Source organism: Ammospiza nelsoni, chromosome 13 (genome assembly GCF_027579445.1).
Source record: "Ammospiza nelsoni isolate bAmmNel1 chromosome 13, bAmmNel1.pri, whole genome shotgun sequence".
NCBI lineage: Eukaryota > Metazoa > Chordata > Aves > Passeriformes > Passerellidae > Ammospiza > Ammospiza nelsoni.
The window spans coordinates 15687132-15709369 of NC_080645.1; the positions used below are offsets into that span (position 1 = coordinate 15687132).

Here is a 22238-nt window from a genome sequence, read left to right on the forward strand (position 1 = left end):
AGAGGGAGGCTGGGACCTTCAGCACCCCAGCATGTGGAGGTGCCTCATGCCCCATCACAGGGAGATGCTGCCTCAAGTGCCAGGGGAAGGTGGTGCTGAAGGTGCAGGACTGCCTGGGTGACTCAGTGGCACAAAGGCAGCTGCAGGGCTGACTCATGTATCCCTTGTCCCTGTTCCTGGCACCACAGGTCAGCTTTTTCATGGCTTCTCCGAGATGACATCACTGGGTAGAACATTTAAGCATCACCCATCTTCACTTCCCAGCCTGTGGTTTATTGTGCCTCCCTCCCCCACTCCTCCAAGGCTGATTCACAAAGATTTTTAATTCCTATTAAGCTCAGTGAGACAAAATAATTGTATTTGGGAACAAATGTTACAGCTAGAAAGAACAGTGAGCAGAAATCTTCCTTCTGGCATCAGCTGGTGCCACAGCCCCACTGCCCAGCTCAGAACCAGCACCAGGGCTGGTGCCAACGGAGGAGACCCACCACCACAACCAGGACCAAGGCTTGGGATATGTCCCTCATCTGGTGTGGAGGACAAAGGGGCAGTGGGGTGGGATGGGTTCCAATGAGCTTATTCTGTCCCCTTAGGGCATGAGGCATATCTGTGTGGCCAAAACCACAGAGAACAAGGGGGTAGCTGTGAACCACGTGCCATCAGCTGCCAAGAGTCCACCAACATCCCATCCAGAGAGGTTCTCATGGGCAATCTCACCTCTCCTGACCTTGCCTGGCACCCAGCCATGAGCCAAACCCACAGAGCACCCCTGACACCTGTGAGTCAATGCCAGCAGTGTCCCACTGAGCACAGCTCAGAGGCACAAGCACACCACACCCTGTGCCGGCCCATTCCAGCCCTGCTGACACCACCAGCAAGCTGCTGCTCAAGGCTCAGTCCAGTGCCTACTGTGCCAATTAGAGAGAAGCTAAAAATAGCAGAAAAGAAAAACAAAAACCTAAAAGCACCAAACGTTTTGCATAGAAAGCTTCGAGATCAAAACCGCTGGACTGAGACATTACTGACAGAAAGAAAAATTCCTGAAAAGCACAATTAGGTCAGAGATGACACCTATCAAGGCTGGAAAGCTCATGAATCTCATCCAGGCTGGAAAAAGTTAATTGCAGGCTGTGGCAAAGTGAGGTTTTCCCTACACTCTCCCTGCTGAAGGTGAGATCACTGCTGGACACCTGAGGTGGTGTTGGTCATTCATCAGCTCCTGGGCCAAATACATGAATGAGAGCACCTAATCTCCCAGGAACTAGGAACATTTTTGTTTGGTTTACACAATTTAAATTCCTCTATGCTCATTTTCTGCTGCACCCAATGTGGGTGCCTGTATCCACCACATATCCACACTCTGCCTACCCTGCTCCCTCCCAGACAAACCAGGTATAAAACAGAATTTGCAGTAGAAACCAATGCCCAGCACAAAGCACTGATAGGGGAAGGACCAGTTGTGGCACAGAACCATTCACACACTGGTGCCACACAGGAGCACCAGGAAAGCTCCCACTCCTGCTCAGGGAGGCACGAGCAAACCACGGGAGGAACAAATCCACACACCAGCAGGACTTACCTCCACCCACTTCCCATTTACTTCCATGAAGAGGACGCAGAAGGGGTCAGATTTGGAGGTGACATCTCTGTCCAGGAGGTTCTGGCCACAGATGGAGAGCTCGACCTTGCAGACACAGTACTGGGAGCCCACAGGCCCAGGCGGTGAGGGAGGCGCCGTGTACGCCATGGGCCCGGGGGACAGCAGCTCCTGGCACTCTGTGGGACACACAGGGACAAACCTCAGTGTGGGACACACAGGGACAAACCTCAGTGCTGGGGGCATCAAACCTCAGTGTGGGACAGCACAGGGACACCATGGGCCTGGGGGACAGCACAGGGACACACCATAGGCCCAGGGAGAGCAGCTCCTGGCACTCTGTGGGACACACAGGGACACACCTCAGTGCTGGGGGCACCAAATCTCTCAGCACTGCTGAGAGGTGCTGCCACATTTCACAGAGAAAAGCAAGGCACAACACACAATATTTTTGAGATTCACATTCTCTGAGCTTCAGAGAAGGAGCAAACACAGTTCTTATTACTTGCTGTACTTGTGTTGTGCTAAAGTAGAATGCAATATGGAGATTGTTTAGCCGAAGTGAAGATGTTTTGTTTCCTTGGCCTATCAGGGCCAGGAGTGTCTGTGTGTGTGTGGATTGTTGGGTCACAAATTTTGTGCAGTGTGAGCAATTGTGTGCAGAGTAAATGCTTAACAGATTCAATTTAAATAAAATGTATATACTATAGTACAATAAAGTAATTAATTAGCTTTCTGATATCTATAGAGTCATCTTCATCATTCTCTCTCCTTTGCTGGAGTTGCCTTTGATTTACAATAGAGCTGGGCACACACAGAGCCTCTTGCTCCGAGTTCCACAGGTGATCTAAGCCATGAGGCTCTCCTGGCTCCATCTCCCAGGTTGTCCTGAGTGGAAGCCCAGCAGAGCACCCATGACCTGCTGGGAGTTTGCTCCATAAATAACAGATTTTTCAAGGAAAGGTAACATCTTAGCCCCTCAAGGGAGAGGGAACTACCCAACCTCTTCTTCAAGCATGCTGGGCCTTTGTTTGTGCTGAGGAGCCACACTCCCACAGCATCTTTGAGCACACACCTGATTGCTGTCTGTCTGTCCCCAGGCAACACACCACAGACCTAAGCTACGAGGGGCAAGCTTGAGCTCTGCTCTGCAAATCATCATAAAAAGGGGAGAGGCTGTGAGGAAGAGTGTGATGCAGGGCAGCTCCAGCCCTCAATCAGCCCCATCTCCACCCAGCTCAGAACAGTGGCTCTGGCAGCAGGTAAAAAGTGGCAATAGTTGTTTCAGAGCACTGAAGGCACATGTGACAAGCACTGCATGACCTGGAGCACGATTTACCGGGCCCTGACTAAAAATCCATTTAAAATCTTATCAGAAGCCTGCTACCAAAGCCATTTTGCAGAGATAAATGGGTTTTATACCATTATTAGTGCAAAACCCCATCCCAGAGGACAGTCTTGACTTCTGATATACATTTTACTTGTCATGAATCGCCAGTGGTCTTCAATAGAGAAGAAAGGGGAGAAAAAGAAGAAAAAAAGCATTTTTAGATTAATTTACACTAACAAACATTTGTGGCTATTTTTGCTAGTGGAAAGTGAGCTTTTCTCAGCAGCTGCTTCAATATTCTTTGTCTTCTTTTTCAAGAGTGGCTCCTAGCTCATCCACTTTATCTGAAGCCCTCAAACATTGCCTTCTCCACCTTGATAAACCATCTGCTTCTATTTGGCATTAAAACCCCAATTAATATTATCTATTTGTTTTGCCTGGGCATGAGTATTTACAAGCCCTTGTGCTGCCAGGAGCTGGGCTGCTGCCCTTTCCCCTTGCAGCTCAGCTTCCCAGCTGGAATGGGGAGGGAGGGCAGGGTTAGGGTGATCCCAGCAGGGCTGTGGAAGGAGCTCTGGGCTCACCACCAGCTGTCCTGAGTGCACAGCCCTGCTGTAAAGAATTCTGAGCAGAAAACAGTTCCAGCTCCTAAGGCTTGGAGCCTTCTTCTCCTGCCTGCCAAGATCTCTGCTTGGCACTAAGTCACCAGAAACAAGCCTGGTTTTAACCCCCAGCAGTAAACAGAAGCTCTTCACCCCACACTGCTGCTCAGGAATGAGTGGTAAAACCGTCCCAGCTCCATAAGAACTCAGAAACTTCTCCAGAAGAAGGAAAACCCCATCCCTGGCTGCAGACACTTGTGAGCATCACCAAAACAGCACCCACGTCCCTTTCCCAAGCTCCCCTTGCCTAGACCAAGCCTGTCTGGTGCCATCACCCCCTGTGCAAGCAGGTGACTTTTGTGGCCTCTTACGGAAATCATGGATCATCCCAAAGAAGGATCTCCTGTTCCCTGGGATGGACACAGCAGAATTTTGCATGGTATCACTGCTGGGTGTCAGTACTTCTATGTCTGTTTCAAATATGTCTGGTATTTGCCATGAAAAGAAATTATTTCTTTAATGAGAGGAGATCACTGAATTTAGGGCACTATTAAGATTAAGCCCTCCCCAAATGTTTCTTCACCCCAGACTGCTGCTCAGGGAAGAGCACAGCAGAACAACGCCAGAACAGCGGCACTGTCACACCCAAATGGTGGCACTGACACACCAGAACACTGGCAGGGTCACAGCAGAACAGTGGCACTGTCACACCAGAACTGTGGCACACGTGGGAAACCTTCCATCCACTGCAGCTTCAAGGAGGAACACGTGGAGAAGCAGAACTCCTCATGGTTCATCCACCATGGCTGGGGAGCAGCCCCAAGGTGCCCATCCCTGCTCTGCTCCACCCCAGCCCATGTTGCCAGCTGCAGCTAAAGTGAAGATTTTACTTAATTAATTTTCTTTAATGCACTGATCAATATCCTAAAATAGCCAAGCCTGTTTTATTTATGCTGCTGTCTACTGCTCCCTCTGAGAAGCAAACGTGGGGCAGCTGTGCTGGCATGGACCTGGTCCTGCCAGAGCAGGGAGAGCTGGGCTGGGTTTTTCCATTTCCCCTTCTCCCAGATCCCAGTGCTGTCTCATAAAAAGCAGAGGCAGCAAATGACTCAGTGGAAAAACCTTTCTTCCCAGGGCTGGCAGACACCAAAACATCCTCTTGGTGCACAGCACATCTCCCATACTCCAGCCCCTGAGCTCAGCCTGTCTGGCTCCTCAGGATGGGCGTCACAGGCACTGGGATGAGGAGATGGCCAGCATCAGCCAGAGCAAACCCTGGAAGCCAGCTCTCCTGCCATGGATCCAGCACCTTCCTCTTGCTACACCTGCATGGATCCAGCACCTTCCACAGGGTCAGCTGTGGGTTCAGCCCCTGCTGCCTCAGAGGTTTCACATTTGAGGCACCATCAGCGAGCCAGCACCATCCTAACATGCCACAAAAGCTTTAAATTCAGGGGGTATTTGACCTGGCACTGAAAGAGTCAGCGTGCCATCATCTGTATTCCAGTCTCTCCTCCCGTTTTTGTTCTGCTCTCCCCACATTTGCTGCCCTGAACAAAGTCCTGAACTGGCTCAGCATCTGCAGCCAAACATTGTCCTGTGCTCCATCCCAGCTGCCAGCTCCAGCACACACACGTGATGTCCCAAGGGAGCACAGCCAGGGTACCAATGAGGGCTCTCAGGGATGAACCTGAAGGTTTGGCTGCCCCAGGGTCCCTCTGCCATCAGGAGATGTCACAGGAGCAGGAGCAGAATGCAGGGACATGGTCACCAAATCCTTTTTGGGCTTCCAGGACCTTCTGAACTGAACATCTTTGTGCTTACAGTTTCAAGTACTTTTCTTCTCCATGGCCTGGTCACTTCCAAGCTGTTTCAAGTCCACAACAACCCACAGAGAAGGGTTTTGCTGCCTGGGGGCACACACAAGCCCTGAGGCTGTCCTGAATATCTAGCAGTCCCAGAGCAGAGTCTCATCCCAACCTCTACAGCAGACAGCAAAATCACTTTTACAAAGTGTAAAAGGGTCAGCAGAAAAACCTGGGAGCTTCATTTCCTCAATTATCTGAAAAGCAAAGAGGGGAAGGAGATATCTGATTTGCAAAGTAACTCCTGACTGAAGAGGTCCCCCTTCCCTCTGCAGAAGAGCAGCCCCACAAGCAGCAGCTCCTCAGGCCATGCTAAAGTTCTGTGTTAAACATTAACAAGAAAAAACAGAGGAGAAAAAATAAAGCTGTGCTTTAGGTGAAGCATTTGTGGGGAGAAGAGGGGCTCAATCTTAATAGTGCCCTAAATTCAGTGATCTCCTCTCATTAAAGAAATAGTTTCTTTTCATGGCCAATACCAAGCATATTTGAAACAGACACAGAATTACTGACACCCAGCAGTGATACCATGCAAAATTCTGCTGTGTCCATCCCAGAGAACAGGACATCTTTCTTTGGGATGATCCATGATTTCTGTAAGAGTCCACAAAAGTCACCTGTGGCTGTTTCCCCACTAAGGCTGTCCCACTACAGCCCACTGCAATTGTGGCAGCAAAATTCCTTTCAGGAAGGCAAAAATGAGAGAGGAGTATCAAACAGGTAAATTTGGGCAGTTATAAATCACATATCTGAGCTCACAGGCAGTGGAGACACACAGGGAGAGCAGCAGTACCTGAGGGAGGATTAGAGGCAGTGAAAACAGGCTGTCATCAGATTGAAGCAGGAGAGGAGTGTGAGGATACACAAACTGGCTGCGCAGAGCAGCAGAAAAGCTGAAACCCAGCACACATGGAGCTGGGGACACCAGGAAAAGCTGGGATGGACACCTGAGGCAGCTCCCCACAGCACCACAGCTCACAGTGGTCCCTTTCCCCTCTCCTGCTGACAAACAGAGCCATCTCCAGAACTCTTTCACAAAGCAAAAACATCTACTACTCAGAACCACCCAGGCAGTTCAGTGGATTCACAGCTTGCCCCTGGTCCTTCAGCAGCCTCATTACCTTCTGCACACAGGTGCAATTAGTCTGGACATAGCACCTTGCTGCTGCTCCCCAGCAAACGCCTCTGCCACAGGTGAGCAGCCAGGGAGGCAGAAAGGGGATGCTGGAACATCCCTGCAGATGCTCCTTGGCTCCCTACTACTGCCAGAGGAGCTTCACCTCTCCCACTGGGCAGGGAAAGGCTGAAAACTGCCCCTGAGCACCCCAGCACAGGCAGCACAGCTGGGACTGAGCTCAAAATCTCCCAAATTCAGAGATTTGGGGTGGACCCAGCAGGCAGAGATGCCCAGGCAGGGCTCTTGTTTCCAGCCTGAAGCACAAGTCCACAGTCCTGCCTGCTGGGAGGGGACTGTAGTGAGATACTTTGGTGCCTGATACAGAGGGAAAAAGTGTATCAGAACAACAATAAAGTGATATCTCCAATGAACCCTTCCTGAGGGAAACTGTCCCCGATGGGCTGCAATAGACAATGCTGCTCATAGCAGCACTTCAAAATTCCCTCTCAAGGGCTGGTGGCTACTGCTGTGACAGTGACTGCCTCTCAATTTCACTCTTGGGCCATCCCCACCCACAGTGCCAGCTCCTCTCAGGCCCTGCTGTCCCCAGAAAAGCTCCCACTCACCAGGTATGTGCAGGTTTGGTGCAGTGAGGGCAGCACCCCCCTTGCTGAAACCCCAAGAGGCTGCACTAACAGCACATGGGCAGCACCCAGCAAAGCTTCTGCAGGGGCTGAGGATCAGCAGAGCCCTGAGAAGCCACCTGAGGTACCCTGGGAGTCACAAATCACAGAAAAGCTCTGAGGCCAACCCTGTGGCACCACAGCTGGACACCCCCAAAGTGTCTCATCTCATTTTGAAAATGAGAAAAGCAACTCCAGAGCACTTTGCTGTGCCCAGGGCAGAGCTGAGACAGGCACTGCTGATGCCAAGCAGGGATCCAGCAGCTCCAGCAGCCTCTGTGCCATCCCCTCACGTGGCACAGCAGCTGCCGTGGCAGTGGCATTAGGGAAGAGCCTGGCTCACACTGAAGGATGGCAGGGTGGCAGTGACTCCTGCACCACCTCACAGCCCTGACCACGACCCCAAGGGACCCTCATGACCGCCAAACTCGCAACCCTGGCTGGTTCCTCCTTTGAGCAGGAGCTGGAAGGAGCTGGGGCTGCTCTGCCCCGGGCAGGAAGGCAAAAGCCGCTGTGCCAGCATCCCCTGTGGGGAGAGGAGAGCCGATCCCTCTGCCAGAGCAGGGCACAGCCACTGCCCGGCCACTGCTCCAGGACACAGGATGGACACGGGTCCTCAGGGAGGGGCTCACACCCACAGAGACACCAAAACTGGAAATATCAGCCAGGAAAGCAAGAGGAAAACCAAACAGCTTTAGGTGCTTCTGGCACGGAGGCAGCTCCGGGCAGAGCCTGCCCGGGCACTGGGGACCAAAGAACAAATCTGTTCTCCAACTCTCTACAGATAAAATCTGAAAATGCCCCCCTAAAGTATCTAAGTGTCTAAACCTACTCACCGACGGGAAATCACGAGGATTGAGTGAGGTGTTTCCGCAATCCTCAGCGCCGTCGCAGAGCCGAGGGCTCCGGGCTGGCAAACGAAAGCAAAACTCGCTCCTCCACACCCCGCGGGGACAGACGGAGAGCACCGCTGGTGACACGGCCGGAAGGAGCTGCAGGGGCCGGGGGTGGGCTCAGAAAGTCTCAAAGTGAAAAAAAAAAAACCCCAAAACAACACCAAAAAAAAAAAATCACAAAAGCAAAACCAAAAAAAAAAAAAAAAACCAAAAAAACCACCACCAAAATAAAACAAAACAAAAAAATCCACGAAAAAAAAATCCACAAAAGAAAAAAACACAAAAAACCAAAAACAAATAAACAAACAAACAAAAAAAACCACCACGGGCAAAAGTCCTTCCTCCAAACCGGAGAGGAAACAGGGGCCGTGCTACCAGGCAGCCGCCCAGGGGTGCGTGTGCAGGGGGCAGAGCCCACCCTGGTGCCAGCCCCGCACATCCATGCCCAGCTCACAGATCCATGGGTGCCTCCCAGGCTTGCTGCTCAGGCAGAGGAAAGGGCAAACAAGGATCAGGGCGAGGTGGGAGCGCGGAGCTCCCCCTGCTCGGGACACACAGAGCCCATTGCCGTCCCCACGGGCTCGCACGTATTTGGCTCAGATGCGCCGAGAAGGGTTGCACATTTTCGCTTGACTACGAGTTTGCTCTGGGGCTCAATTTAGGGAAATCTGTGATTCAGGGCAGAAAACATCGTGATGTCACCGCGAATCGTGGCGCTCGCATCAAACCCTGCACACAGCCGCCCTACGAGGCGGACACAAGGGAGGGTTCGTGTGCTGGCTCTGCACCCACCGTGTTCCCAGGCTGGAATCCACCTCCTGCCCCTTCCCAGGCTGGAATCCACGCTGCCCATTCCACGAGGGACTGGGAGGCTCAGTCCTGTGGGAGCAGCCACAGGCAGCACCCGTGGGAGCCTCTGCCCAACAGAGAAAAATCACCAAACACAGATCTGCCTCCCCAGGGCAGTGATGCTCTTGTCAGACACCTGCTCCAGGTGGGACACACAGGAGATGCAGCAAGGGAGGACAATGCACTCTCAGGGTTTGGGGCATATTTTAGCTTCCAGTATTAAAAATTTTCTGCCCCATCCTACAGGAGGCATGTGAAAGCTGGGCACACTGTCACAAGGAGGAGGGAGGATAGATCTGTTTCAAAACTGGATTTGGAGGAAAAAGTGGACTTAATTAAAATCTTTACATTCCATCCCTACGGAATGTAAAGGATCAGGGCTGTGGGGAGGGTGCCTGGGCTGCAAAGGACACACAACCAGCAGGGCCCCCTTGCAGGTGCAGAGGGAACCTCCCACATCCCAACTATACACCATGTACATAACAGGCTGTTTAACTTATTAACCACTTTCCTATGCTGTTGAAAACAAAAATGCTGGCTTTCTGAATCTTAATTGGATTCCTATTCCCAGCCAACACCATCTATCACATGTGAGAGGGGAAGAAAAAAATTCATCATTTATGTGATCAGAAATATCTTTAACTGCTTTTGAAGCTCACTGCATGTCAGGCTAACCTCATGTCAGCCAGAACAGCCCCAGCAGCAGGCAGCTGTGCAGGTCCCTCCTTCCCATGCACTATTTCATCCCTAAAGCAACCAGTGCTTCAGAGCTGATAAGATAAATAAATATTAATTCATGGGTATTTATGTGCAATGCTCATTGGCACTGGGACACCAAGCCATGCAGAGCACTGCTGTCCCCATGGCTGAAGCCACCTTTCCCCCTCCCTGCAGAGCCCCCCATCCCTTCCCCTTCACAGACGGGATTTTCATCGCCAAGATCCAACATTTTCCCACAGAATTTTAATTTTTTGGCCTGCTCTGCAGCAGAGAGATGCTGCCACTTGATGTGTGAAGCTTCACCCTGAGACAGAATTGTGTGCCAGCGAGACAAAAATGCTGTGGTTTGTGAGAATGACGTCTGACTAATTCTCAACCCCTTCTCAACAGCTTTAGACACTGCTCGAGGGAATATCAGACTGGGTTTAAATGGTTGCACAGTATTGGACTTGTTTAATAGCAAAACTTGTATTCCCAGCTTGTATCATTTTTAAAATCTGCCTCATGACAGCTGATGTTTCTTCCTAAATCCTCAGCTTCTGGAATCACGTGATGATGGAAAATCCAGGGCTCTGAGGAAGGCGACTATTTTAGACACAAGATTTTTCCTGCTGGCTACAGGCAGAAAACATGACAGCTCCCAAACACGAGGCCTTAGCAAAAGCAGCAGACAAATAAAATTGGAGCCCTTCTTGCTGAATTCTACACTTGTTTGTTTTTCTGGTATTTTAACAACATTATGATCTCCAAACTCACCTGACTTCCTGGGAATTAGTTTTTCCCCGCTCCCATGATCTAAACAAGAAACCTTGCAAAGGCAGCAGCCAGGAAACTGAGCCAAAGCAGCAAAAAGTGATGACTCAGGTCCTTCAACAAATATTTTACAGAGGTTTAAAAGACAAACCGTAAGATTTCAGGGACAGAAAGGGTGGGGAAGTGTTCAATTCTTTTTTTCCTTCACACTGCTTTGTGGGTTTTGCATCCTGCCAGGAGCACTATTTCAAATGCCAGGCGACTCCACTGCACCAGAAAATTTACCTTTCCCTCTATCCCCCCACCCTGGCTCTGAACAGCAGCCAAGGTTCTCACATAAAGAGTTCCTTATGAGAGCTGGCAGCCCTGAACCCGGACAGGAGCTGCTGTTTCATCAATTAACCGGGAATTCTGTCCCCAGCACGCCGAGGGCTCCTGGAGAACAAGCCCTGATTTACAGCAGCTCCCCTCAGGCTGGGCTTTCCACTGAAGGCAGGGGAAACTCTTCCCACCAAGTGGAGCAGGAGAAGTTGTTCCTCCCAGGCTCTCCACACTGAGACTGCTGAAAGGCAAACAAAGCTGCTGCAATTCCAGCACACAGCTGGGCAGACTGGTAAATCGTGGGGCAGCTCCAGCACTACAAAATCCCAATGCTTTGGGGTGAGGGAGGGGGATCCCTGCCAGAGGAGCAGAATCAAGGACTGCCAAGGGCTGTGCAGCTGATGTATCCCCGCAAGGCAAAGAGCATCTTCATCCACAGCTCAGCTCCAGCAGCTGAATCCCAAAAGGATTTTTCCACACTGGAATCCCCAGCTCCTGGGGTGCAGGGCCCCTCCTACAGCACACACTGGAGTTTGTCTAACCCTGATAAGCAGCAGCTTCACAACAGCTTATCAGCAACCAGCATGAACCCCTTGCTGTCCCCAGCACAGACCCAGGGAGCAAGGATGTTCCCAGGACACAACAAGTTGATCCTCCCTTCAGCTGGAGCTCGCAGGGCAGCTGGACAGCCCTGCCCACCCTCACACTGCACCAGGGCAGTGTCTGCAGCCCCTGCAAGAGATCAAACTGTGCTCCTGACAAAGCAGGTCCTGGGAACAGCAGGGCACATGCCAACAGTGCCAGGCTGCTGGCAAACTCCTTCCCCTGGGGGTTGGGGACAGCATTGGCTCTTAGAGAGCAGCTCCAGGACCGTGTGCCTGCCCAAGGCAGGGGCCAGAGGCTGCCTACACCGCAGGAAGATGAAATCTGGGGACACTTGGAAGCCTCACTAGATGCCCTCACTCCTTCCCTCCACTTTATCCCAGTAAGGATGCTCCAGCAGTAACAGCAGGGAAAGAAAAACACACATCACCAGAAAACGTATGTCCCAGGCTATCACACAGCTGAAACCAAAGCAAATGCAGCATTTCCCCAAGGCAGCTACAGGAAAACATCCTCCACTGACTGCGTTCCTCAAAACAGCTCCTTTCCACATGCCCCGAGCTTTTGTTCCCAGCCTTCCTCCTTCCATCCCCTCCCTTCCCTGCCCCCAACAGGCTTTGGTGGAAGGCTATTTCTGGCTGATAATAAATAATTTTCTGACTCCAGAGAAGCACAGTGGTATCAGAGGCCCCAGTACCTGGGCTGGCTGGAGGAGGCTGATGCAGCTGACAGGGGAGCAGGATCAGAACTGAGCACACCTAGGCTGTGTTCCCAACTCCAGCTTTTCCAGTGAGGTTCAGGTGTGTTGCCAGCAGGTTCAAACCTGGTCCTCGAGGTTCATAAGGATCCTCACAATTCCTTTCCACAGAGCAGCTCACACTCTGGGGAGTCAGCAGCAAGGACCCAGCCCTTCAGAGATGTTTCTGCCACCGAGGCTCGGCTCTCTACTCACCTCTGTTTCCTGTTCCACCCTCCTTGTGGTGACCAGCTCCAGAGGGTGTGTTTGCCCACCAAGTCCTCCAGCCCTGCTGGCTTTAGTCCAGCCCCTTTGCCTAAATTAGGGTTACTCACACAGAGACTTATTGCATCAGGTCTTCAGGCTGGCAGAGCTGACAGGAAAACACCTCCCTGCCTGCCATCCTCCCAGCACCCTCACGCTGCTGAGCGAAACGCTCCGCTCGCCTCTTGCTCAGAGAACAAAGCTGGGCACAGAGCAGAGACAGGCAGCACATCCACGAGCGTAAACCCTCCCAGTGCCCCCAAAATGCATGGCATGAGGGAGATCATCACCAGCTGCAGCAGCATCAGGCTGCAAACAGCTCCTGAGGAAGCGACTCTGATTCCTCAGCCTCCAACTCGCCACATCTCCCCTGGACTCAGTGCCAGAGGATAAGCAGAGGGGCTTGCAGCAGCTGCCCAGAAAAAACCCCTACAAAGATCCCCAGGCTTGGGGAGTGAAGCCACCAAGCCCTGGCATTTGCTTGGGGGGGTCACACACCGAATTCACATCTTTAGAAGTGGACACAGACACACACAGAGAGTGGGAGCAGAACAACTTCCACACCGTGCATGAACGAAGGGACCTGGGCTGGGGAAGGGGAGTGGAAAGCGACAGGAGGAGCGTCCTGAGGGATGGGCAAGGAACCGAAAGTCTGTCCCAGGGCATGGAGGGTCTGTCCCAGGGCACAGAGAGTCAGTCCGGGAGGATGGAGGGTCTGTCTCAGTGGAGGGAGATCTGTACAAGAGCACAGAGGGTCTGTACAAGAGCACAGAGGACAGGGAGGGTCTGTCCCAGGACATGGAGGATCTGTCTGGGAGGAGGGAGGATCTGTCCGGCAGAACAGAGGATCTGTCCAGACGCATAGAGAGCGCAAGGGCTACCACACACCTCGGGACGACCCAGCATGTCCCCGTCCGGTGGGTGACAGCGGTGTTACGCTGTCCCGGCCAGCGCCACGCTCTCCCCGGACTCTCCGCTCTCCCAGCCCCGCTCCGTTATCCCCAGCGCAGCCCCGGGGGCTGCAGGTACTCACCGCCGGGCCGGGCCGGGCCGAGCCGCTCCCGCGGGGCTGCGGGCTCAGAAGCTCCGCACGGCCGCGCCCGCCCCTCGCCATCACCGCCCACCCTCCCGCCCCGAACGGCGGGGCCGGGGGCGGGCGGCGGGCGCGGCCGGGCTCGGGCTCCCCCCTCCGCAACGAGCAGCAGCCGATCCTGATTACAAAATTAAAAAAAATATAAAAAAAGAAAAGCAAGGAAAAAAAAAAAGAGAAAAAGGAAAAAAAGAGGAAAAAAAAGAGAAAAAAGAAAAAAGAGAAAAAAAAAGAGAAAAAGAGAAAAAAAGAGAAAAAAAAAGAGAAAAAAAAGAGAAAAAAAAGAGAAAAAAAAGAGAAAAAAAAGAGAAAAAAAAGAGAAAAAAAAGAGAAAAAAAAGAGAAAAAAAAGAGAAAAAAAAGAGAAAAAAAAGAGAAAAAAAAGAGAAAAAAAAGAGAAAAAAAAGAGAAAAAAAAAGAGAAAAAAAAGAGAAAAAAAAAGAGAAAAAAAAAAGAGAAAAAAAAGAGAAAAAAAAGAGAAAAAAAAGAGAAAAAAAAAGAGAAAAAGGGGAAAAAGGGAAAAAAGGGAAAAAAAAAAAGAAAAAAGAAAAAAAGAAGAAAAAAAAAAAGAAAAAATAAAAAGAAAAAGGATCCACCCCAAAACTACTTTCCTCGCTGCTTTTGCTTTGCTGTTTGGAGAAAAAAAAAAGCTTAAAAACAGCCTAAAAAATACATCTAGAAAATTGTTTTCTGTGTTATGCACTCAGATCCAAGGGAAAATATAACTTTGTTGGATCAACAGTCATAGCATTTAAGCAAAACCACAGGGTTTTGTGCTGGCTGGGTGTAAACAGGGTTTTCCCTGCCCAGCCCCTGTGGGTGCTCCTGGTGCTAAAATCATTCAGGCCTGGACTGTGTCCTGCTGGTTCTGCTTCCCGTGGGAAAAGGATGGGTAAATACGGAAAAGAAGCAGGCCCCAAATGCACGGCCCAGACGTGAAGGGCTGGCACAGGGCTGGGCAGTGTCACACCCAGCCATCAGCCACCCACCCCACAGAGCTGGTGTGTGCTCCCTTCCAGGCTGGTACCACCACTGGTGCCACCAAAGTGCCATTAGCAACCTCACCTGGCTCTTGGTGGACACATCTTCAGCTGTCCAGGATATCTATAGAGACATTTTTGATGTGGAGATATGGTAATAAGGCTGAAAGCCTCTCTCTGAGGCTGTTGATTAAATAAACCATCCGTATTTGATCAGAGCTCTTTGCTGTGGGCCCTGCTCATGCTTTGGAAGATCACAGGCAAATAAGCCAGTCCCAAATTCCCCTGGCCAGCTGGAATACTTTCTTCTCCTTCAGTCTGAGCTGTGGAAGGCACAGGAGTTTTAAGGCACTGAGTTTTTAACCTGCACAAGGTGTTCCCTCTGCCAGACCCAGGAGTGGAGCAGTGGGCACAGGACAGGCTCAGGGTCACAGGGCTCCTCTCAGCACAAGCAACACCCAGCCAAGAGCTGAGCCTCATGCTGAGGAGCAACTCTGCTCTTCCTGTGTGGAGATCTGTGTGGCCAGAAACCATCACAGAGAGGGATGAGGTTGTGCCTGAAAGAGGAATTCAGTGGGAGAAGTGGGGTCTGTGCCATCCCTACCCTCCCACCTCCTTGCCTGAGGCTTAAAATGTCACTTTGAGGGGAAAAGGGAGAGGCAGGCTGTGTTTCACAAATGCCAATATGCCTGTTTTCTCCCAGATCAGATTTTCCTGTGTTTTCTCTCCAAGTCACAGCAGGTTCAGGGCTACCTGGAACTGGATTTTAGCAGAGAGGAAACAGAGGCTGCATTTCCAGCTCCTTGGAGCTGCCTGCATCGTGTGCAGGATCCTGGCCCAGCCTGGCTCCAGCTGCTCCCCAGCACCAAATCCAGGCTCCCTCCCGCCCTCCAGCAGCCTGTTTATTTACAGCACAGTGCTTCTTTCTAAAGATCCGGTCTCAGGGGGCAAGATGCCTCCTGTGTATGAAACCAGTACTGACTAGCTCAGACATTGTCTTCCAGAGACTGCAGGCAGCCTGGAACAATAGGGGAGTGCAGAGAGTCCTGATGCATTTCCATTTTTGGACCATGATAAATCCAAAACCTAATAGTAACAGCTCTAAAAATGGCCTGCAGTAATTAGGTGGTTGGGAATTGGTTTGTTTTTCGGCCATCACACACAATCCCTCATGGCCTCACATCTCCCTGCATTCCAGAAGATGCATTTAACCCCTCAAAATTGGCCAAAACCCCCAAGTTCCCCTCAGAAACGAGCACCAGCTGGATCAGGGACACGGCAAGCACAATGGAAATGGGAAGCACACCCCAGAAGTCCTTGGCATCACATGGGAGAATTGAACCACAGACCCAGCATGTTCTTGTGTTCCATGTACAACTCTGTCCAAACCTTGGTTTTTAAAAAATGCAACCCATGCACATAAAAACGAGCACAGAGCCCGTTTTTATCCTGAACTGCTGGATTACAGAACCTCTCCCCGTTTTTGGGGTTTTGCTGACACCTGGTGTTCTGGAAAAGATGCTATGTATTCCTGCCATTCCCTTCCCTCGCTCCTGAGGGGATGGCCACTCTCTGGGTCAGACTGGAGCCCTGAATTTGGGGGAAATGCAGGTGTGCAGTTAGATTTGAGTCCCTCTTTTAACACCCCGAGACAAGAGCAGTGCTGCATTCTCATGGTGTGTAACATCACTGCAAACCTCATGGTACAGATGGACAGCTCCTGACTTCAGGAATCAGGGGGACTGCAGGGGGGAACCTCAGACCTCATTTATCACAGAACAGTTTGGGTGGGAGGAGAGATTAAAAATCATCTTGTTCCAACCCCCTGCCATGGGGGAGTGAAGCCACCAGGCCCTGGCATTTGTGGGAGTCACCAGGCTTGCCCCAACCTTCTACTAGACCAGGCTGTTCCAAGCTCCATCCAACCTGAACACTTCCAGGGATGGGGTAGCCACAGCTGCTCTGGGCAACCTCACAAGGAAGAATTTCTTCCTCATACCAGTTCACCACACCTGGTGAAGCTTTTTCTAAGTGGCAGCGCTTAAATCTGAGGTACTTGTTTACTCCATTGAATTATATAACCTGATGGAGGAATTTCACTACCTCTTTCTTCCTATGTTTTTGTTTTTAAACCCTTTTCAGAGTAGCCTCTGCAAAATGTGTCCCACTTTTACACCACCACGTCATTATGTCACAAAGCATGATGCTGATCTTTAAATAGGGACAGTGGCTCCCCCAGGAATAACCAGCACCACCTGCTCACCACCAATTGCCCAAAGATTTGCTGGACCAGCATTTCTGTCTCATTCCAGATGCCTGCCCTGCCCAAATCAGATCAGTTACATCTCCCCAGGCAAACGCTGCTGCAAACAAAATTCCATAAATAAATCCACCACAAGAATCAAATATTTATTTTTACATTCTCTCCTGAAGGATGTGTATTGTTTTACTACAACACCCTGCAGGTGTTGTAATTTTGATTAAGGATAATGAAATACTCTGCTGCCTTTCTGAATGCCTGAGAAAATGCATTTCATTCTAGAATAATGCAATCATAGAAAGGTTAAGGTTGGAAAAGACCTCTAAGATCACTGATCCAAATCCTTAACCCAGCATCAACATGTTCATCTCTAAACCATGTCTCCAAATGCCACATTCACACATTTTCTGAACACTTCCAGGGATGGTGACTCCAAAATCTCACAGCTCTGAGAAAACCTTATATCTGCTTTTTTGTGACTGTGCGTGAGAACTTAATTATGGTGTCTATTCTTTCTGCTCCTCCCTCAAAATAAAGACAAAGTATTGAACTTCAAGTTAGAAGTTGGAGGAGGTGATGGTGAACCTTTCATTGCAGGACAATACATAAATAAATAATATCTAGTACATAAGCATTCTTATCACAGTTTGCTAATTATTTTCTGGAAAGCTATTCTCTTGAAGAGAGTTTCAGTGCTTTTCTACCAAGAATACCATCCTGCCTGCTCAGCAGCAGTTATTTACAGTAGTTTTCTCTTCTGTACAATAAAAAAAAAATCACAAGAAACAAAACAAACAAAAAAACCCCCAACGTAAACAAACAAAACAAAAACCCAAATTAAAAAAACCCAGTGTCCACCCTTGGTTCAGTGCAGCAAAGAAAGATCCAATATTTACAGCTTTCAGTTGTAGGAACTTTGAGCTCCTGACTCTTCAGTGCAGTTTTGAGGGCAGCAGCAGACAGAGAAATCCTAGCTAGGGCAAGGCTCCTCTTCTCTAGTTGAAGGAGAAGCACAGCCTTGGGTCTTGGCTTGTCAAGGTCTCAGGAAGGCCCCTGGGCACTGGATTGCCCCACAGCCTGCAAAGACAGCTTGTGTTACTGCAGGACCAGGTGTGATACCCAAACATCTGGAGATGTGGATGCCAGGGGAGAGTGGGACAGGGCAGGAATGTTCATCAGAAGTGAAACCAGAAGAAAAGAGTGAAAGAAAACTTTAAAGAACAAACGCAACAAACTTCCTGATGGGGATATTACACAACTGGGTGTTCATTTTTTGCCTCATTTAAAGCCAGCAAGCTTTTCAGTTCCTTTTTTCCTTGGACTTTGAGGAGGTGAAGCTGTCCCAGAAAACCCTCACTTGCCTTGTGCCTGCATTCCCTGCAATGCCCCATTCCCTGCCAGCCAACCCAGGGCAGCAGGGACATGGGTCACCTCTGTCCCACCCCTGTCACCCTGAGCTCTCCTTGCTGAGCCACAGAGCTCTGGGACCCCTGCTCACCTGATGGACTCAATTTCTGGGCACGTGGTGAGTTCCTCTGCAAGCTTTGTGGCACCACAGGCTCCAATGTGGTTCTTCTCCAGGCTGTTTTAAAAACCAAAAGAGAAATTTGAAACAAACAAACCCACAGTGGAAAGCAGCTGGATTGTCCCATGTTGTAATCACCTTAAGTAAAATAAGTGTTAATTCAATCAGCCAGGCAAGGCTGGCCCTTGGTGCATGGAGCTTAAACTGCAGGACCCTGCCTGTTGTTCCTAAAGTGCCTCCCCTTTTTGGAAGCCCAGTGATTGAAGGCTCAATGACAGAAAAATGAGCCTCCCCAGGGTGTTTCTCAGGGCTGTACTCACTCCAACACCTTCAGCTTTTCCATCTTTGGGAGAGCAATGGCCAACTCTTGGGCTCCTCCATCTCCAAGGGCATTCCAAGACAATCTAAGGCAGACAAGAAATCCCAGCTGTGAGTTGTCACTACTGTGACATAATCCCTCGTGGATTAGCCTTTTTGCAAGAGCTAATCACCCTCTTATCATGACAGGTAAACATTTCCTTGGAACACAAGCTTAATTTTGAGGATTTTCCTCCATTTCACCACACATTTCCACGCATGATAAGACACCAAGGAGTGTCTGTAGACTGTGGTTATCTCAGAGTCCTGCAGGCCCAGGGGATGAGATGTGAAAGATGGAAATGGCTGCTGAGCACAAAGCTTTACACTGCTAAAAAATTTCATGGGGTATTTTATCAATTAGTAAATTATTGATACATTTACCAGCAAAATGTACTTGGTGGAAATAATTATAAAATACTTTTAACAATATTCAGCAGGGTGAGAAGTGCCCTGCATCTCCAAACAGGAGCAGGCACCAAAATGAGAGTGACCTGAGTGCTGAGGTGCCTCCCCACCCGTGCCCACACTCACATTATCTCCTCCATGGACGGGCACTGCTGGAAGCCCAGAGAGAGGGACTTGGAAGCACCATCAGTGACTCCACAGAATTTCAAGCTGCAGCAGCAGGGAGAGAGTGAACAGAGGGCATGGAGGGCTGGTGTCAGAGCTGAGGGAGCACAGCACCATGTCCCCTGAGGCCCCAGCACTCACTCGATCTTCCGCAGGCGTCTGAAGCTCGGCAGCCCCTTGGATAGGGCATGGATGCTCTGCTCCCCAAGGTCATTTTCTGATAAACTGTAGGAGGAATGGGAAAGCTTTGAGTGGCCAGAAAAAGCAGGTATAGTCAGAGAAAAGCCACCATGAAAACATAACCATGTGAACTAGCAAGTTAATAGCCACTATCCAGACTAAGTGAGGATTGTAGACTGCAGGGATGAGCCAGGTTGGTAAACAGCAACTTTAATTCAATTCACTGCTTGGTACAATGGGAATGACTCTATAGACAGCAGGGATGGGCCAGATTGGTAAACAGCAACCTCAATTCAATTCACTGCTTGGTACAATGGGAGTGACAGCCCTGCTGTATCTCACAACCTCAGTCCTTGCTTGCAGACAGAAATGTGGAGGTATACCTGTGCCAAAGAAGGGCAGATCTGCAGCACATTATGTGTTGCACATGAAACTGGAAATAAAATACCCTCAAAAAGTGGAATTAATGACTGGTGTGACTTGAGAGGAAATAGCAGTAAGGGAGAACGGGAAGACCTTCCAACACCTAAAGGGACTACAAAGGAGCTGAAGAGAGCCTTTGGACAAGGGCATGGAGAGACAGGACAAGGGGGAAGAGCTTCAAGCTGAGGGAAGGATTAAATTGGATAGTAGGAAGTAGAAATTCTTCCCTGTGAGGGTGGTGAGGCCCTGGCACAGGTTTCCCAGAGAAGCTGTAGATATCCCATGCCAGGAATTGTCCAAGGCCAGGCTGCACAGGGCTTAGAGAAACCCAGTCCAGTAGAAAATGTCCCTGCTGATGGCAGGGGGATTGGAGCCCGGTGATCACCAAAGGTCCCTTCCAACTCAAACCTGCCTGTGGTATCTTTGGCACCATCCCAAATGCACCAACCATGACCTACCTTATCTCTTCCAGCAGCTCACATGCCACCAGGGCTCTGGCCAGCTCTAGCCCTCCTGCCTGCCCAATGTTATTGTTCTGGAAGCTAAACAAGGAAACATAAGCATTGGATGATTATTTTGGAATAAAGCTGTAACAGAAGCTCATGTTTAACTTGCCAAGAACCCAACCAGAGATGGTGTCCTACCACTGGGCTTCCTGTTCTAAGTTATCTTTTGATGACATCTTAGACTCAGGCTGGAAGAGATGCCTCTAGGCTAATTGAGCACTTTTAGCTCACCCATTTCTTGCTTTGTTAGTATAAAACAGTACAAGAAAATCCTACATGTTAGAATCCTGGAAAGACTCCCACAAAAGTTTTAGAAATACAGTAACACTGAGTTCAGGGAAAATAAATGACTCAGAGGTGCCTGCACAAAAAGGTGAGGGTCCATAAAAGATGCTCATCCTTATGCTTACATTCCACCAGAGGCATCAGAAACTCACATACTCCAAATCAATTTTAAGGTTTATTTTACTGTATACTCTCTTGCTAGCTTGTCTCTATAGCTAATGCTGCAAGAGATGAAGCAAGAAGAGTTGATGTGACTCTTACAGCAGAGTAATTGTGGAGGGTTTCTCAACCCTGGGACACTGAAATTACTCTCTAAACAGCCACAACCCATGCCTGCTCCCATTCCTTCTTTCAACAATCCCCATTCTCCCCAGGTACCCAGCCTTCCTGGGGCAGAGGTGACACTTACTGCAGGACCTTCAGGTTGGCCATGTGAGGCAGACAGAGGGCAAGTGTCACTGCTGTCCTGTCTCCAAAACCATTCCTTGACAGCCTGGGAGAAGCAGAAGTGAAATGTTGCTGGCAGTGAAATCCAGAGCCTCATTCCTCACCTGTGTGTCACCCTCACAGGGATGAGTGACCCCCATTCCTCACCCTCGTGTGCCTGGGATTGTGCTGAGAGGACCTAAAGTGCCCAATTCAAAGGACTCTGAGGGTGGGGGAAGAAACAATGGGGCTTTGAAATCCTGCAGCAGAAGTTAAACAGGAAAGTAAAACCAAGCTGCACTTCCTGACTGGGTTACCTGAGCTGCAATTGAACTGAAATTGCACTTTTTCATATGTGCCCTCAGTACACACACCCTAATCTGAAGGTTACAAGGACAGTTCCAGTACCTTAACTGTAACTTTTCCTTATTTGTTATTTTTAATTTTCATTTATTCAATATGGCAGGGCACATATGTTCTTTAAACTGGTCTGGGATAGAACACCAATAGATCTGACTGTGTAAAGCCTTTATCTGTCCACTTCCCTCCATTTTTGCAGCCACACAGATTAATGGTGACATCCTGGGCAACACAGGCACTGAGCAGCTCCTGACACTGCCTATGAACCTGCAGATTCAGCTCAGGAATCCATTAGTCCACTAATGCAGGCTGCACAGTTCTTGGAAATCTTCAAGGCAATCCAAGAACCAATCCTCAAACCTTCCACACCCAGCACCACACATTGCTGTGGTGGCAGCAGAGTTTTTACTCTGCTCTCACAAAAATCATGTGGTAAAACTGATCTTGGCCTTATCAGAGTCATATCTAATTTCTATGCCTTGACTTTTGCCCAGCTTCCCAAAAGGATATTTGAAATGACACACTTACAGTAACTCCTTGATGTGCTTGCAATGGGCAAGAGCTTCCATCAGCTTCTCCCCTCCAGCAGGACTGGGACAGTTCCCTGAAAGGCTGAAATAAACATGGGACTCTCAGTGACTAAATGAGAACCAGAATGTACCTGGTGAAGATATTTCACTGTTTGCCTGCTGTGATGGGAGACTTGGCCCCTGGGAGATGGTCTGGGGATTTTTAGGTTCTTTTGCCAAGTGCTGAGTGACTCCTGGCCCTGCAGGGCCTGTGGGGAAGGAGCAGTTTTCCCTCTCAGACATAACTGGGAAAATCCTTTTCTAGCTCCAAGTCACTTCCAGGTTATCCATTTCAAAGTTACCAGGCTTTCACCAAGAGCTGAGCCTAACAAAGAGTCTGGATGCTCTAATTTCTGTTCCCTGGGAGAAGGA

At 49.8% G+C, this 22238-nt stretch overlaps 2 protein-coding genes across 8 annotated transcripts in view; both read right to left on the minus strand.

Moving 5' to 3' along the window:
* CPNE2 (copine 2) overlaps nucleotides 1-17698 on the minus strand; it is a 50225-nt gene extending 32527 nt beyond the window's left edge. For 2 of the 7 annotated variants that reach the window (XM_059481785.1, XM_059481780.1), the window contains exons 1-3: nucleotides 12031-12248; nucleotides 8028-8183; nucleotides 1580-1776 (exon numbers count right to left, since the gene is read on the minus strand). In XM_059481785.1, coding sequence (XP_059337768.1) covers nucleotides 1580-1747 — 168 coding nt within the window. In that variant the 5' untranslated portion in view covers nucleotides 1748-1776; nucleotides 8028-8183; nucleotides 12031-12248. Of the gene's footprint in view, nucleotides 1-1579; nucleotides 1777-8027; nucleotides 8188-12030; nucleotides 12249-13366; nucleotides 13415-17558 lie in introns of those variants that run through there. The other 5 variants (XM_059481783.1, XM_059481782.1, XM_059481784.1 and 2 more) reach the window with 5 other exon arrangements.
* NLRC5 (NLR family CARD domain containing 5) overlaps nucleotides 16795-22238 on the minus strand; it is a 31513-nt gene continuing 26069 nt past the window's right edge. Inside the window, exons 40-47 of the mRNA XM_059481779.1 lie at nucleotides 21826-21909; nucleotides 20921-21004; nucleotides 20179-20262; nucleotides 19259-19342; nucleotides 19079-19162; nucleotides 18508-18591; nucleotides 18161-18244; nucleotides 16795-17739 (exon numbers count right to left, since the gene is read on the minus strand). Coding sequence (XP_059337762.1) covers nucleotides 17658-17739; nucleotides 18161-18244; nucleotides 18508-18591; nucleotides 19079-19162; nucleotides 19259-19342; nucleotides 20179-20262; nucleotides 20921-21004; nucleotides 21826-21909 — 670 coding nt within the window. The 3' untranslated portion in view covers nucleotides 16795-17657. The remainder of the gene's footprint in view (nucleotides 17740-18160; nucleotides 18245-18507; nucleotides 18592-19078; nucleotides 19163-19258; nucleotides 19343-20178; nucleotides 20263-20920; nucleotides 21005-21825; nucleotides 21910-22238) is intronic.